The 18,670-nt window shown below is 36.5% G+C and overlaps 1 protein-coding gene across 4 annotated transcripts in view; it reads left to right on the top strand.

Annotated features, from left to right (window-relative positions):
* Positions 1-18,670, top strand: part of LOC112683799 — a 66,618-nt gene that overhangs the window by 40,441 nt on the left and 7,507 nt on the right. For 2 of the 4 annotated variants that reach the window (XM_025554959.1, XM_025554956.1), the window contains exons 3-5: positions 17,498-17,752; positions 18,216-18,353; positions 18,438-18,577. In XM_025554959.1, the coding sequence (XP_025410744.1) occupies positions 17,507-17,752; positions 18,216-18,353; positions 18,438-18,577 (524 nt within the window). In that variant the 5' untranslated portion in view covers positions 17,498-17,506. Of the gene's footprint in view, positions 1-6,725; positions 6,828-17,210; positions 17,415-17,497; positions 17,753-18,215; positions 18,354-18,437; positions 18,578-18,670 lie in introns of those variants that run through there. The other 2 variants (XM_025554958.1, XM_025554957.1) reach the window with 2 other exon arrangements.

The raw sequence follows: 18,670 nt of genomic DNA, 5'->3' as shown, positions 1-18,670 counted from the left end.
AGAGCGATTAAATTTACGACGTAATAGATTATTTATTTTATAACTAAATATATGTATAAATTACTATTTAGTGACTATGAAACTTAGTTTTAATTTTTCTACTTGTCAAAATATTATTTTATACATTTTTTTTTTAATTTTTACTTCAACATGCAATACATTTTGAATTTTGTCAAAATATGCAAAAATATGCAACAATCTCTAAATATGCAGAAATATGCAAAAAAAAATTCCACCATTAGCTTCAAATTATGATGATTCGTGGAGATAATTGACAAAAATCCAAAAATATTGAAAGGAAAAAAGTTTGTGATTGTAAAGAAATCCGCGCTCTAATTATAATTCATCGCTGAGCCTAAAATGCTATAAGACGTCTTAACAATCGATTGTGTATACTAAGTAACGAGCGATTTTTTTTATCATAGACCAAATAATGTGCCATTATTACTATTAATAGTGATATTGTTATGTAAAAGAGAAGCACCACTCGGGTTTTGCTCGCCGTGGCGCTAACAAACTTTCACCTTTCCTTCAACGCACGAAAAATCGTTGTGTGTGCATGTGCGTGTGTGTGTGCGTGTGTGTTTTTTTTAATTATTAATCAGCCCATGACCGAGGTATAATGTAGTTTAGCACATACACGAACATTTCACAGATCACATGAGGTCATTTTTTTAATATGGCGTCTAATTATTATTCTAATTATAATATCTACAGTTCGTTAATTGTCGCCCTGTAAACGCATAAGTGACCGCACTATTGGAACGTGTCTCATCCGCTACTACGTATCCTCAATCGCTCGGGCAAAACTGCATTATTACTGATTACTGTTGCGTTACGTCATAGTAGTATTACTCAACACGAACATTTGTATAAGCTATTTATGTATCGATTAAGCATCGGTTACTGATTTAAATATTTTAACCCTCGGGCATATCAGTACAATTGTATTTCCAGTACTACAACATTTAACATTGAATATTATACTAATTTTGTTTCGAATGGTTTTTTTTTTTATATGAATAAAAGTTTTCGAAAACATAGTCATAACTACTGTAAATTATAACTACTTTTAAAATACATAAAAGTAACAAAAATAAGTGTGCATATATATATATAAATTATAATAAATTGTTGTATTGGTTATCGCCTCTCTGTATTTTTTTTTTTTTTTTTTTATTATGGCTTTAGGTTATTTTTTCATCAAGGGCGTTATGAAATTTTAATTATTCTACATTAAATACAAAAAAACTAAATCAAACGAAAACACGAATATTTTACATGAATATACATAGCAGTGCTGAGGACAATATAAATTATACGTTTTGCTCATTTCTTTGCGACATCGAAAATGTTTCGATAAACTTGAGCCTTGAAGCCATACGAACAATAAAGTTCTGTGTGTTTTCTACCAACTGGTTCGCGGAAATCACCCTCACTCCACGAGGGTGTCGTCATCATCTCGCGGTGTAGTATAGATTCGTATTTTAATTAACCGTGTGCTTGGGGCAGGTTATTTGGGTATGAATGCGTCGCGCGTTCACGTCTCCGCTTGAAACAGTAGTTAGTAGTAGCTCTCAGGTCTGCGCCGCAATTGTGATTATACTATAATGGAGTTAAACATTTTGTATTACAATTACATATTTTAATGTTCCAGTCTAACGGGTGACTCATAAAACGTCATAATAATAATAATAATATTAATAATAAATTATACATTATTAGAAGGCGTGATATTGTTGTCGGTCATCCAAGATTTTTAAATCTTATATCTAGTTTACTAGTTGAATTCCCAAGACTCTTATTCGGTCTAGTTAGGGCCCAGTGTATTTTAGGCAATACACTAACAGGATCCCACGATTTTATAAGTATTACTTTAGTTGGGTCTATATAAAAAAAAAAAACTTATCTAGGTATGATTTATTTATTTAAGTTTCTTATAAAAGGTACATAATAGTTAATTGAAAATTAAAACATTAGTTTATTGTAAATAAAGAAAAAAATAATTTAGAAACTTCAAAATGTAAAAATTCACACAATTGATAAAAATTTAAACGATAGAGATTTTGCCAACTCGAATATATTAATTTTTATCAATAATTATTGTGTCAAGTACATCAGTTTTATTGTTCGAGTGGTCAGACTGAACTGTTTTGTTATCGTTTTTATAGTAGGATGGAACTCGTATGTTATTGTTTTTATAATTAAATTCAATTAGTTGTTTATCTTTATTATAAATTATCTGGGACTCAACTCGGATATGCCCGTCTGACGAAGCGGTTTCTCGAGGCGTCGTCGATCGATATATTTTGTATAATAATAACCAAATCGACCTCGATATTGGTACTGGTATAACTGGGTTTTCCATGAAATAATTATGCGTGTTTGTTTTATTTGTTTCACTATGTTCGCTATGATAGTAAATGTATTACGTCGGAATTACGTCACTGTTCGCTACGAAAGCAACGGTGTGCAACTCATAACTCTATAAGTATATTGCGCTCCCTCTACGCGCTTCCAGTGTTGCAGAAAATTCGTTTGTGTTCTGAAACCACGGAATATTCGCGAAACAACGTTTATCTGTACATAAAAACGTAGTACCCAACAGATCTATCAACATATAAGATCGACATTTAAATTGAACGGTTTTCATTATGCACCCGTGTGAGCAAAACGAGATATTCAACGTCCCGTGTATAGTAATCTATAATATATTCGTAGTAAATCACCCTTGAATAATAATTTCTTAGTTTTAAATCCTGCCGAGTTGAAAGATGTAACGATTAATAATATCATATTAATTAATTGTCGCTTTATTTTATTTTATTAATAGTTTTAAAATTAAACGCAAAAAATAAAATATATTCTAAATATTATGAAAATCGAATACGTTTATTTGAATACTCATTAAGACCCATATAATATACATTGCGTTCGTCACGCCGTTGCTGTACATAATGTAATTGTATTATGACACCATTTCGTGTAAATTCGTAACGATGCCGACAAGACGTGCGATAAATATATTAAGTTTCATAATCGGGTTATCATTGAAATTTCGGATATTTGTTTACAGCAATAATGCAATCGACTTCTAAAGCTCTTCGAAGTGCAGTAACTTCTGAGTTCTTAATAAATTATACCGGTGCTGGTGGTGTGGGCTGAGATGAACTCTGTTAATAATATTATAATATCGGATAAGTTGAGTCGTGAATGGTGGTAAACTGTCGTACGGTTAGCAATGAGCTATTGGGTTCGTTTGAAAACGTAAAAAAACAGTATTGCCGGCGGCGACCGAATGATGGAATGACGAGTGCATATCGTAACTTCTACTGTTTTCCACGAGGGTTTAGCCTGAAATCCGATTACCGGGACAACACGCGTACATGCGTCTAATGGTTGGCAGTACATTTTTATGGCTTTATACAACAGCAATAATAGGCAATAACTAATAATAATGGTTGTCATTATAGTCATTATATACACAACCCAAACGTGTCTCGTCATCGCGCGGATGTTTGCACCGACGCCGTACCAGTCGACGAAATGTTCGGGATGAGGTCATCGCGCCCGCAGGACGGGCCCTGTACATAGATCAGTCGGCCGTGTAAACACAACATTTGCATGACAAACATCACACAACACGCCTCACACACACATACACACACCCGTGCGCACGCAAGCTCTCACGTACGAACGGATGAGGAATGACTAATGAACTCTTGAAGAGTTGAAGAGTATGTTAAATCAAAGAATGACTCGGCGACGATGACGACGACGACAACGTCGTTAATAACTATTTTGCAGTACAATAATAAATAATAATTATCTTTCAGATCGCATTGTTTTTTATCGTAAGCGCACGCGTTTGATACACCCTCCGACGAGTTGCACTTACCTTGTACGGGTCTCGTGTTGAGCTTGGTGGTACCACGATCTTTAATCAATTGAATTCGATTTAATAATTGATCCAAGGCTGAGCATTAACGAGTTAAAAAGTTTAGTACTGTTAGTAACTTATTACTTAAGATAAGTAACTTACAAAAAAAATTACCATTATAGCATTTATACACAATTTAGAAAAAATTGAGAGCATGAGGTCATAAAAACATAAAAAAAATAATTTTAATACCACCCTAATATATAAAGGAGGTGGACAAAATAATATGAATACCTGACATATACCCAATTTATTTATTTATATTTACATATTTATTTATTTATTAATAAGGTGTTGGGCCATCGTTTGCATTTAAAACACCTTCAATCTCTCGCGGAATACATTCGTAGAGGACCTGAATAGTTTCCAACAGAATTTTGTCCCATTCTTCTACCAAAATATCCGACAATTGCTTCAGTGATGTTTTGGAGGTACAGTACACACAACATGCAACGATAATGTAACCATATTGCATAGCGTTGGTACTATTTTGTCCACCGCCCGTGTATATTATATACACAAAGGTACAGGTCTATAACCCGGGCCGATCACCTGATCCCGAAATCCCGTTAAAATCCGTGTAGCAATATAACAATGATCATTTAGGCCGCATTGTTTTTTCCGGGCCCCCGAGAGCGTGTTGTTAAGACAGTAAGGTACAAGTATCGTGCTGGGTGTTGATTACGTATAACGAACGACCGTATACGCGTACCCCCCGCAGGAGCTTTGATCGTACACAATAAATATACATGCTTACCCAACGATAATGACGATAATAATGAATACGCGTCTCGTTAATCGAAGATTACTGTATTGCCCCGCCATCGCATGCCGTTACCCGATGGGTATTTATCATGTTGCTCCGATGTCCTGCAGTGTTAAAAAGTGCGATACGAAAACGTACCGCTGCCGCCGTAAAAAGTACTGCGTATCAATACAGTAAAACATTAATTATTATTACACAACGCGGTGCTTTTAGGAAGAAAAATCGAAATACGGACATCGAGCAGAGATCATCCAGTGTTGTATGCTCCGCGTACCATGTGCCCGTGTTCCGAATACATTTACATACAATTATTGAGTCGTCGAATCGACCAGGCGGTGATTTCGAGGTTATGACATTATTATACACCGGCAACGACCAAACTTTTATGATATACGCGCGCGCGTTCGGTGCAATACCCAGCGTTTACCAATGGGGGAGGGGATGCGTTTCAGCACTCGCAGACTTATTGCACTTGTTATAGGTACGCCTCGTCGAAAACCAATAACGCTCTCGCCTATAATCTGAAACACTATTCAATTTAATAAAGAATTTTTTATGACCGGTATCGAATTCTCGAGGTAATAATAAATTTATTTTATTTAACGTAGAAAAATGTCCTTCTTGATAATGCGCGTAGGTGCGTGGCAATAAAAATTACATTATTTTATTTGCATTTGAGTCGAAATAAAAATATTATCATAGGAAAACTGAATCTGATCTTTCGATCTGCAATTTTATGACTTTTAACCAACACACTATGCAACGATTTTTCTTTGGTCTTGGTAAATTTATTCACGTACAAGAATCTAAGTGAATCTATCGGGGTGACGTTCCTATCCCTTCCTCGCGGGTATGCTTTTACATGTACATGGGTGTGCGGTTAGCATTTTCAAACATGAATTGGATATACATTTCGATCACCTTAAATTCCTATTAAATTAATTCGTTATAGCTTATCGAAAACTATAATATTACCTTATATTGAATAATATTTGATCTGATCCAATCGAAGACTGTAAATATCTTTATTACCGACATATCGCGGGACAGTATTTTACTTTTATTAAACGTTTTTGGTTTATGAATTCGATCCTAAGGATTTCGTTATAATATTACATCATGTACACTTTTCTGTACAAGCCCCTTCCAAAACCTCCTCACATACGCCTATGATGAGCTATATTTTATAATTTTTCCTATAAAGTGTCTCGACCGCAAATAAAGCATGCCAGATCCACCCTCGACACTAATCACCTTTGCGGTGCATTCGAAAGATGCATATGTGCTCTCCGGAGGGTGAACACCACACGAATGGGCTTCATTGTAGTTCTGTGCGTTCGATAGATTTTGCAACGGTTTTTATTGTTCATTTTTATAAACATTATTCTGGGTACTAATTACTGGATACTAATTACGTGTAAAGCTCAAAATTCTCGTTCAGTAAATTGTATGACGGTCAGTTTTTAGTATGACTTTTTGCTTTAATTTTTCAACAGATCATCTGTTTTTGTATTTTAAAATTCGTAATTACAATTGGACCGTTCCATCGCCTTCATTACATTATTAATTTCGACAATTATTATTTATATACATATATATTATGTATTTATAATATTTTATCGGATGTACTGAACACGCTAACCTTCGGTCGGAATCGGTTTCCGAACGTGCGTCGACGACGGTTACTTTTGAATGTGTTCAGATAACACGCGACTGGCACGACAGCCACGCGTGAAGGGTATTGTACAAAACTGCAGGCTGCGCTTACGGTCTTTTACCGACTATTCGTAATTATTTCAAACTCGTCTCAACTTTATCCGTGGGATCCGCGTAGGATTACCACCATTGCAATATCCACCTTCGGCATAACATTCGCACGTCACCGACTGCAGTAGATGTTTTTCTTTCATTTTTTTTTTCATTTTCATTACGTATTTCCCGACTCTGTATTAGTACGGCTTGTGCTATCCGCAGTACCTTGAGGTCGGTCGGTCTGGACGTTTGTTTGTTTTTGTATTCTATAAAATTCACGCATCGTTATTGTACGGCAATAAAGCGTCAGTTGCAGAGGAATAAAATTAACAGCCAGACTTAAACTTTGGACTCGGCCAAGATTCTGTGGTAAGTATTTCATAGCTGTACTAAACATAATATTCTCGGGCATATAAAACAACGCGTAAACATCGCGTCGTTAGGATTTCCAACGATTATCATTCGCGTAAATAATCACACCGCCGCGAAGGATTGAAAATCCAGTTTTCACGGTATCATTAATGATTGCCGTTCGTAAGTTTTTTTTCTTCGCGTTCGGATCCCCTAACAATACGGATGGATAACCTTTATTGTTTGCCTTCACCGATGCTCGTCGCTTCTATACATGTAAAAACCAAATCGTGATTACAGCCATCTGTACGTTAACAAGCTTAAAATTAAAATTGAGTTTAAATACGTATAGCTGGAATTTTTAATAAACTTATACAACACGGTGATTATTTAACAATTTTATTATTAATTTCAAATTTAATATGTTACATTTTCCTATCTGATATGGATTTTGAGTTCCTTTTTACTTAAAAAGGTTTTTATAATATCGTGTTGATTCCGATCGGACGAACGTCTTTTACTTTACAATTTGGTTTGAAAAACAATTGTCATATTGTTCGTGACGTTAACGTTGTATACAGATATAAAAAACAACATTGGAAAGTCCAAGAATGCGTAATGTTATCGTATATAGATATTTTTTCTAACTGATCATAATGTACTTTAATTATATTACCATCATAACTGCGTTGAGGAAAGGCAGGACGAACATTTTACCTTCGTAAAAGCACTAAAAATATATGTTGTAAAGCACGTGACGATCGATTCATTTTATCTCCGAACTGCTAAGAAACTTTAATAAAATACAATATATAACTATAGTCACGCTTTAAAGCCAATAAAGATGTTTATTAGTATGGACACTCACTTGCCCCAAAAGTTCATCGCCAAGAAAGGCGATTATTTATGTTAATTTTTTATGAATATCAATTACGATGAATTTAATTAAAGTTTTTCAACTCAATTTATAAACATACTATAGAATACACATTTGTATGTTTAATGTCCTTTTTTTGTGCGATGAACATATAATCAATATATTCGTCCTCCGGTTCTAGAGAAAAACGTTTTTTTTTCCAAAACCATCGACCGCTATCATTCAAACATGTTATAAAATTATAAATTTTCAATCCGTTTTGTAAACAAACTATTTCCATAACATCTTTGTCGATTATCGTTTTGTGTCAGATTTGATTTTTTTCGTGACACGGTACACCGTGCGTTACACTATTACACAACAACCACGTGCTCGCGTATCGAACTCAAAGTGCGCGTGGATGGTATGTATGGCGAAGGGGAGGGGGAAAGGATTGAACGCGTCGGATGATCGATTACGTGAACGCATTCGCCGCGGGAGGCGCAGAGAGCTCCGAGCACATCATCGCGCACGGCGTACCGCGGGCGGGCGAACTTTGAACCGACCGGTGCATTACAATACAGACGATCGTGACCGGTCCTTCGTCGGCGGCGGTGACGGAGACTTTAACGGTACATAAAATATTATAATAATATATCGATGCGGTCGCGCACTAGTTTAGTCGAGTGCGATGGATGATGTATCGTTTGAATTATACAGTCGTCTACGAACGCGGTTAGTCGTACTGTATCGGTCCCCCGTGACGCGTAGGCAAGCCCGCGAACACAGCGTCATTCTGTATACAATAATGTTATTAGATATCATTTCAACGTCGTCCATGTTCGTCCGCACACCATCAGACGGACTCGGCACGCTGACGAACTCGACCACGGTTATTACCGCTGATTACGCGTACGCATCTAAAACAATATCATGATGTGCATAATTATATTCACGCAGTTATCGCTGTCGTTGCATCGAACCGACTGGTTATTTTTAATTCTTAGTGCACATACATATATTATCTTATTAATTACGATCTATGATTTGTAAGCCAATTCCGATGTCGTATTATGCCGACGATTACTTTGTCGTCGTATGCGCGGGTACACAGGTGTACAGCGTACAGTCTTACGAATCGACCGCGCGTCAACTGAGCCGTGTCGAATTTGGAGAAAAACTCAAATCGTTTTCGACACGTTTCTCGACTGCAGTTTTTCGACGCATACATCCTGTCGTAGCAGCGGCCGTGTGTCACGAGACTAGCTTACGTCTTCGCCCCGATTCGCATAATATTGTTTATTATCATTATCGTTACAATGAACTGGCGCGCATATACAGCTCGAGCGAAGGCACGTCGTGCGGTGTCGACTACTTGTAAACGTCATGAAGGCACTTAAATATATATATATATATATATATGTATTTATCTTCGAGCGTATTATTTTCCGCTTATCCGGTCGGAGCCGGTGACTTAACCGTCACGCGGTTAATTGACCCATGACCGATGGGGAATAGAAAACGGTTTTTTTTCCAAGCATAATTATATTGTTATTTTTTATTTTTTTCTGGGCTTTTATTGTACGCTCCGCGGTGCCGGGACGAATCGTCGTTTCCTCCTCTCTCCGTTCCCTCAACGGCATCGGTAGACACCAATACGCAGCGACAACTATGTATAAGGCCCGGGGGGTCAAAAGCCCCTTGCACAGACGAGCGTGCGAGGCATTGTCGTAGCAAGTGAAACGGCACGTCACCGTCATCTGCCGTCACTGCAGCACTAATACGCGCGGACCCGTAGAAACGTTTCGTGACTCGCCGCCGTCTGACTGTTGTCGCGTCCATTGTCGCGCGGTTCGCTTTGACAACAATTAGGTTATATATATATATATGTCATCGTTTCGTCTTATTTCTGTGACAGAGGCGCGATTTACGCACACAAACAGGGACGCCGAAGGCCCCGCGGTTCACAAAATCATTTGGTCAATAATAACTGGTAAATACGTAATCTGCATCATAAATATTATGGGATTAAACAGTTGTTAGTACACGCGAGACGTCTTCGTCGCGGTCATTACCACATCACGACGCATATTCCGTTCGGCGTCGAATCGATTGTCGTACGATTTTCCCGGCTTGCGCGAGCTCGCCACGGCGAACAATATGGTTATTTTCAGTTTGGTTCCGTTTCGATACATCGTTTTGCGCGCGCGTATTTTTTTATTTTTTTTTTCAATTTGTCATTACAAATAATCAAAAACGAAACAAATAACTATAAACAATAATAAAATAATCGTTATAAGAGGAGGAAGGAGAAGAAATAATGTATACTTCAAATGCATACGTGTATATATACTTTATAACGGTTCATTGTCAATTGTCAATGAATTTCGACGTTTTTCAATCGAATTAATTCGTTTATAAAAATATATAATAAATTCGTGACGCACGAAATACACTACTTCCAGAGCACTACGATCTAAGACCTATTGTTAACGCGCACACGTCGATCGGATGTTGGGGAACGTGATAAGGCATTTACTTGTAAAACGGTCGATCTTGCAACTAGTCGCAGAAACCGTGTACTTCAACACCGATGCGTTCGACGATCGACAACATCAGCGTGGAAGAAAACCATCTTCGCACCGAGTAGCGATGACGCTGTAGCGTTGTTTTAACGATGTACGCGCGTGTAGGCATTGTTATTGCGTCGCGATCGATTGCAAGATGATGTCACAAGCTGTGACTCCCTCGAGCCGACCCGCGTTGTTATTGACATTACGGTTTGACGAACACCGTACGACCACTGCAACCTGTGTTAACGTGTTCTACGATAGATATTATAGAGTTGACGGCGATTCGAGATCTGGGCGAACTGTACCTACGCCAGGGGCGTGAATTACAAGGGGACGCAAAATTGTGTAAAAGTCGTATTTTTATCCTACAATAAAATCCAAATTTTTCTATTATACTTTTTGCAATACTTAGATGTTTTCTTTTTGTATATACTACGTGTGAATTTAATGATGAAATTATGAAAATTGCTCGTAAGGGAGTTTAAATAAAAAAATATTACTTTCGATGAATTTGCTAGTCATAAAGTGAGAAAAGGAAATTTTCAAAGGGTAAAATTAATACTTATAAATATTAATTGTATACTTAAAAAAATATCGTAATATCAAATTTTAATTGGTTAAAAAGTGTTTTTTTCTAAGTTAGCTAGGGGCGCTAGCGAGTCTTCCTACGCCACTGCGTGTACACGCCAAGTGGTCATCGCGGTAGACGGTGCACTGCGATGCTGAACGATGTCGGCAACACAGCGAAAATCCGTCGCGATTGCAATAATAATAATTATTATTACTGTTATGCTAATCGAGTTCGATTGCGTTAAGTGTTCATCGCAATCGATGTTCATCATTTCGGTTTTTAACCTGGCGGGTACGCGTTACCGTTATTTCCAATCGTTTGCCGTATCGGTTTCGCACCGACTTCTTGAAAACAATCAACAGAATTTACAATAATAATGTTGAATAACAATTGGTGCAATGTAAAAGCCAAATAATTAGTGAATAATTAATAATTACACTCTACAGATAAATGGCGTAGATCTTACCATACGACCAATTGTAAAACGTGTAATTTTCAACACAAACACAACATTTTAGTTATTTATCGTGTTGATTGCTTTGTTTTTTTTTGTCCTTCTCGATTGTCAGCACCTGTTTCAAAGAGTTTTTCGTTGAAAAAACCATCCAAAAATGTATCCAACAGTGGATACACTGTTGCAATCACGATGTTGTGTCGCAGTACTATATTTCATTAGGCATAGGAAATCGTAAAATTATTTATATCGCGTATGTAACTGTGATCTGAGAAGTCAATTTTTCAATCAATAGATATATAAATAAATGTTTGAAAGCAAGAAAGTTAGGAATACGATCGACGATATAAATGTATTGAGACAATAATATTTCATTAATGTTTAAGACCGTAGTCCAATAAAATGACTAGCTATTGATTCCTGGTCGCTTCGCTGAAATTAAAATAAAGTCTCCTTTTCTTCTTTAGTTATTATAGAAATGAAAATAAAACGCATTAAAACTTTTTTGACGTTTTATTAATTTTTATTGGATAATCAGTATATTTTTTATGCTGTTCACATGTATTTCAAATGATTCATTATTTAACTTGCATGTGCATGCGTTCGACAATATTATGTATAATGTTCCGAACTGTTGTCACGACAGGCACGGATTCAGGGGGGAAGGGGTGACTACCCTCCCCCCTTTGGCCGTATAAAAATGTGTTAATTTAATTTGATGCACTATTAAATTACATTATCTTGCGTAATAACATTCTAATGTATTGTTATTATCACACATTTTCGTTTTTATTTTTATAACTTAAATTAATGAATAGTCAATAAGAACAATATTATTGTAACCGTATGATCGACGACAACCGTCAGCCGGCCAGCCCAAGCCGACGCATAGAGTATACTTATTTATAATCCACCCCTCCCGTAATGGTAGGCTGGATCTGCGTCTGTGGCACGACGATCTCCCGACGACGCGATTTTTGCGATTCCGGATCGGGATGGAATTTTAGTAATTTGTTTTTTCACGGGCAATTACCAACTCTAAAAAAATACAATGTCGTGTCGCACACCGGTCCGGGACCTACCATTTATTAACGATGCAACAGACGCGGACACGTTCCGAGTTTACCGTAACGTTTCGGCGATCTCATCGAATACCACAAGGGTCACGCCGCATTACTATAATAATACGAGTTCGCATATATAGTTTAACCGGATCGATTGTCGTCTATTTTTTCGCCGACAATATTTTTTTTTCACCACATTGTACTTATTAGTTACGTGCACTATACACTGCGCACGCAAGTCCATCACTCGAACGTGTTTTCAGTAAATTTATCAGTCGTTAGTATAAAACGTAATATAGATATAAAACACGTCTACTCATGGGCGGCTGAAGCCATATCCGGTGATCTTGACACGCGTCCTGATGTTCACGCGTCGCCTCCGGAGTAATCTCGATGCATTCAAATCGATCCCACCACACCGATTGAAAACTCACGGCGTTAGGATTAAATATAGTCCTGGTTGATTTCGGAGAGAGCTTACACTGAGTACCGGATTTTTCAATCACTTATACCAGCCGAAACTTGGTCTTACGTGTCTGTAGATCTGATTTATGCGGTTTCATATAACATTTTTACAGGTTTTCCCATCACTTACTCGAATAATGGTATCTACGAAAGTCCTGTTAACCTAACCTGTGTGACTTGGATGTGGCTGCTAATCCACTTGTGAAAACGTAAGACGTTTTAAAAAAATGAATCTCTAAATTTGTTTTCAAGAAATATTTAAAATTGACGTTAAATGTTGGTAGTGTGATTTTTCGATTACATACGGACTCGACTTAGTCAACTGGTTAGTTATAGTGACGTGTTCAGAAGGACTCTTTGTAAGAACGAAGACCGAAAATTGCACTAGTGCAAGACGTGCAACTCGCGAAGACCAAAGTTCAAACGGAAAACCGTCGAAAGGGTAGGACGCACGTGTAACTGTAATAGATGTTTATGTTTATGTTTACAACAGTCGCGAATAATAATTGCGCAATTGCGGTCAAATTGAATTAGAGAGAGAGTTCCATTTTACGGTTTGGTCACGCTTCGGTTTGTGATAACTTTACCGACAGATAATTTCAGGTGCACGGGTTAGTTTTGCATTAGGTTATACACCCGTACAATATTGTACGTTGTTATAATATTAGGCAGTCATATACGCGCACGCAGATGTGTTAGATAAGAAACTGTGTAAAATATTCAAACGCGATTACGGCACACCGCTATAATGCGTTGTTATTATTGTTATTTTGTTTGTAGCGCCGCGCTATGTTATTGTGAAAACGCGTCGTACCGCTCGCATCGTATCAATTTAATACCGTACATAATATCGTACACGCAGCTACCAGTTAGGTTTCGTTCCTAATCGGAGACCGTATTGTACGTTTCGGGTCATGCGTAATATCAAACTTTTACTGTTCGACGCGAATTTACTCTAATCGAATATAATTCTAAAAGATTCTAGTGTGAAAAACCGCAGTACGTTCCTTTGGATTTAACGATTTTTTTCGTTTTCGATCGAATACATCTGAAAATAAAATATCGAAAAAAATCTAAGTAGAATTACTTTTATGTATATATTTCATAAAAGTAAATCGCGTTCAAAAGGTTACAGTAATATATTAGTAGGTACCGTTGTTGATTCACTTTGGCGAGTGTTGTACGCCTGTATAATCTTATGGAATATATATATATATAGTTTAAGAATAATCCCTACATGCGTAGTATATATTATTTGAAGAGACGTAATGTGCAAACTTTTGAACTATGAACGGATTTTATTTTTAATTTGAAAACGGGAAAAAATTCGTACATTCCGATGGATTCTACTGATGATATAATATTATTATTTTGTGAATTCGAGAGATTAACTGTAATTGTGACATTACGAGTGCAAAAATATTGTACTGCGATATTTAACCTCTCGGGGGGAGGAGGGTCTCATGGTAAAACAAAAAAAAAAAAAAATTGTCACCCATAACTTGATGAGGTGCATGAATATTATCTCCAATTGTACTACAATAATACATCTTGTTACTACGAGTATATGGTAATATATTTTACGCACTCGATTTGTTGCCGAAACCTTGGTGCACGAATCCCGTCAGATGTACCTATTATGGTACGTTGCATCGTAACAGTACGTGAATCGCGTTACAAAGTGTTAAAAATCTGACGTTTCGCTTACACATAATAGTTATCCCGAACGATAGCATATTGTACGAGTACAGTACTAGTAATAATAACAGTGATATTTATTAGATTTATTATTTTATTGTGTAATCGATACAAGAAGGTCGAAGCGCAAACTATATTTATTATTTCTTTCGTACAACGCATTCTTTTTGTTTTCGTTCGCTTTCCACTTTTATTTTTTATCCACCACATTCCCGTGCACGTGGACGACGACATTTCTCTCGCGTGTTCCGACGGGGTGATTAATTTCGATCCGTCTGGAAGATTAAATGCCATCGCGTTAGGTTATAACAATATAACGCGTATAATACCTATACATTTTACAGGATGTGTTTCTGCGTGTTTTTTTTTTTTTTTTTTTATTAACGCGATAACACATTTGTTTAATTTAATATTTTTTTTATTTTTTTTTTTAAATTAAAACGTTGTGATATATTTGTATTAGTTAATTTATTTTTGTTTTGTTTAACTTGAAACTAAAATAAATTATATTCTATTTCACCGTATGGAAAAAAAATTTAAACAGCCTTTATAAATCAAAATATTTGTAAATATATTCTATAGTCTTTTGACGCAGGTTAATCTGTTTATATTCTGCGATTTTTAAGTCAGTGAAAATTGAATTGTTTTTTATGTATTTATTAATGGTTATTATTTTTGGTATTATTTTTTATTACAATATAATCATAAATTTTAAAAGAATCACAGAAAATAAAAGGATTGACCTCCAACTGTTGTCATTGAATAATTATCAAAATGGCTGGTTTAACTTATTTTCTAAAACGGTAGAACGAAAAAATGTTAAATTTTTGATTTCTAGTAAAAATTTTTTAAACAACTAATTTAAACGTCAAATCATCATAAAAATTTTTGTAAAAAAAAAAAAATGGAAACAATGATGAACAGAACATAATTTATTTAATTCGTCGTTTCGTACTGAATACCACCTTGTATATAGGAGTACGGTCAATACATTGCGTACGAATACTTCGCGAGTTTATCGTCGACACGTGTACGGAGGCGTTCAAGGGCGAGATTATAGATCATCGTCGGGATAATTTAATATAACGTACACCCCTTATCCTTTGTCTTGAGGCAAATGAGGTGGCGGTCGAAAATTAGGTTGGAGACCGTGGCAATGAAAAATCTTCGGGAAACACAAAAAAAAAACTACGCCGGGGAAAAAAATACACACGTGCGCCTCACATTTCTTCACGACAATTATTATTATTGTTATCGTGAGTCGTACGTGCGTATCAAACGCAAATTAATCGGAAGTTATTGCGATGCACGTTATTAGTTTTAGAATACTTGTTGAATGCATACGGATGGTCTGTAAATATACAGATAGAATGAAAGAGAGAGACAGGTTTCCTTGGACGCACAATAGCCGTTTAATATGCAGTTCTGTATTTATCATTATATATTTTTTATTTTGCTGATTTTATTTACTATATTACTTTTTTTATCATTTTTCGACCCAAAGAATGATGATTAGGACATTATCTACCCACCGCGACCGCGTGTCAACCTTGAGTTCGTTGCGACTTTGAGGAACCTCCTCCTACTCGTCCACCGAGTGTTTTTATTAGTAAAAAAAATTTGATTTTTACCCGCCCCGCCGAAAAGTCTTGTGAGTCGTCATTTTCGTCATCACAACAAGCACTGCAGATAAGCCGGCAAACGAGATTATAATTATATACACTGCTTTCGTGAATTTTCATAACTAGAATTATATGATGAGAAAATGCATTACTTACCGTGTACGCGTCTGTCATAAGAACTACCGTGGTCGTGATTGTTTCCTAAACTGCCGCGGCACGTTTCCGTTATAATATTGTAATATTTATTTGACAGTTATGCGAAAACAAAAACTCGTAGTGAACATGGGAAAAATATAGTAACGTCAACTGTATTCTTTGGAATCGATACTAACGTAATTTATTTTTTCTCGTTTTCCAAGAACAGTTCTTAATGTTTTACGAAAACTGTTAGAATTTCAATTGAAAAAGTTCTCGTAATCGTTTAAATTTTCAAAAATGTTATAATTTTACCGAATGATTTAAGTCACAGCAATGTTGTAGTGAAATTCTTTCTATCCAGTTAATCAGAATTTTATGTTATAATACGATGTATATTATAATCAATGCGCATGTGTACGTACTTATATTATAAATAACGAGACAAATAAAATGTTTTATTTTAATTTTTTTAATCAACCATCATTCGCTTTTGTGAATCGGAAACCTTACTGAATATATCGTCGATAAATAAATGTAATATAACATTCATATTACATTTTTTGAATTACGTAGCAGCAAAAATTTAATTATTTAAATCACATTTTGTCGTTGATATTATTATACTTTAGTCTTATTCTAAAATTTGAAATCAAAACGTCCAAATAATATAACCGATTTTAAAAGTTAAGTATTGCCTGTACAAAAAGATTCCTTTTTGTAATTCCTGGAAATGTCACCGGGGGCGCGTGATAGTCGTTAAGGGGTGTGTGTGTGTGTGTGTATTCGTGTGCGTCCGTCTATCTGTGTATTACGTGTGTACAAACGAATACCGCAAGGATACTTGGGCGGAACCATTTGCATGAAATCGTGTACACATAGTCTCATTGCTGGCAGAGGTAGGCAGAGACATAGCAGCTGCCGACCGATGTGTGCGTAGCATTGTGCAATGTCGGTTTGCTCCAGTGAATGGTAAAAAGCAATCCGCCCTTGACAAGTGCGACGTTTCACTTTCGACTTGCGCGCGTTTATCATTGCTTGGCGACCACACATTTATTATTGTCGGCGTCGACAGCAAACGAAATGGTTTACACTCGTGATCTACTCGAGCCACGTCCTCGGTTCCTCAGATCGGAAATATTTAGGGGAAAAAAATGAAACATAAATGTAAAAAACAATTATCTTTTTTTAAAATTTATTATTATACATTTTACTAATGAAACCGTTTTTCCGTTTGTTTTTTCTTTTAGAACCGACTAATGGCTAAGCACAGTGGAGCTCAATGGCTACGTATGTTGCTGCTGCCGTTCGTCTTGGCGACGGTGGTCGTAGCCCAGTCCAACTACGACCAGGTGGAGAACAGCATCGAGTTCCCAAGCCCGGACAAAGGCCTGCCCGAATCCACGGTACTGGACGGCAAGGTCACCAAGTTGGACGAACTGTCACCCGTGATATTCCTGAACAGGACCAAAGCGGCTCTGAACTGCGCCGCAGGATACATGCAGGTCAGCATGATGCAACACTGCAGTTGTAGTGGATTCTTGACAGTCCGAAATCCCCTGCAAAAAATCGTGTCACACGATTGTGTCCGGCTACTCGGAAGTTCATTATAGTGTTAAGAATGATGTTGCGATCTAAATCACGACAACAGTTTGATAGCACTTTATTGTCTAGAACAATTTCTGCCTTCGATATCGAAAACGTTTTTTATGTAATATTTCTTTCCGAATCGAAGCAATCGTCAGCGAAAACCGATCTTATTTGACGAAGAATAAATAATATTTTTGTGACGTTTTTTCGAATCGAATAGAGCTAATATTACTGTTATCAATTCGAATTTTATACTTTAAATCGAAAATACTTCTTTTTCCAATAAATTTAACAGTATATACAATACTTTAAATCATGCGTATTAAGCACAAGTTCCCGCATCTTAGCCGTTATTTTCATTCTCATTTTTGGTTTCAGATCGAACTGAAGTTCGAAGAACCATTTTACGGTCGAGCTTATGCAGATTTCGACCGTAGCAGCGCGTGCTCAGTAACTGGTAAGGGTAACAACACGGCCAGGATCGACTTACCGTTAAAAGGATGTGGTACAAGACAGGTACGTAGTAGAACCGTGCGAAAATCATTTTTTTATTTCATTTTTCGGTTTTTAATACTATGCTTTTTCTCCTCCGCTTCTCAGGATCCGCAAAGAGTTTTCACCAACAATATCGTAGTCAGGTTTCATCCTTACCTGGAAATGGATGGAGATGAAGTAGTGACAATAGTCTGCAGGTACCCCCCGCCCATCGCTCCACCACCGGCTGGTATACCGAACAAAATGTAAGTTTAAACAATATGAACGTCAAATATTTCCATCGTGCGTAACCTAAATTATATGATATTATTGTTATCGCTGTACTGATAGAACGTTGA

Source organism: Sipha flava, unplaced genomic scaffold (genome assembly GCF_003268045.1).
Source record: "Sipha flava isolate LNK unplaced genomic scaffold, YSA_version1 236_pilon_pilon, whole genome shotgun sequence".
In the NCBI taxonomy this organism is placed as follows: domain Eukaryota; kingdom Metazoa; phylum Arthropoda; class Insecta; order Hemiptera; family Aphididae; genus Sipha; species Sipha flava.
The sequence above is the reverse complement of the archived record's forward strand: the minus strand, read 5'-3'. Positions and strand labels throughout refer to the sequence as shown.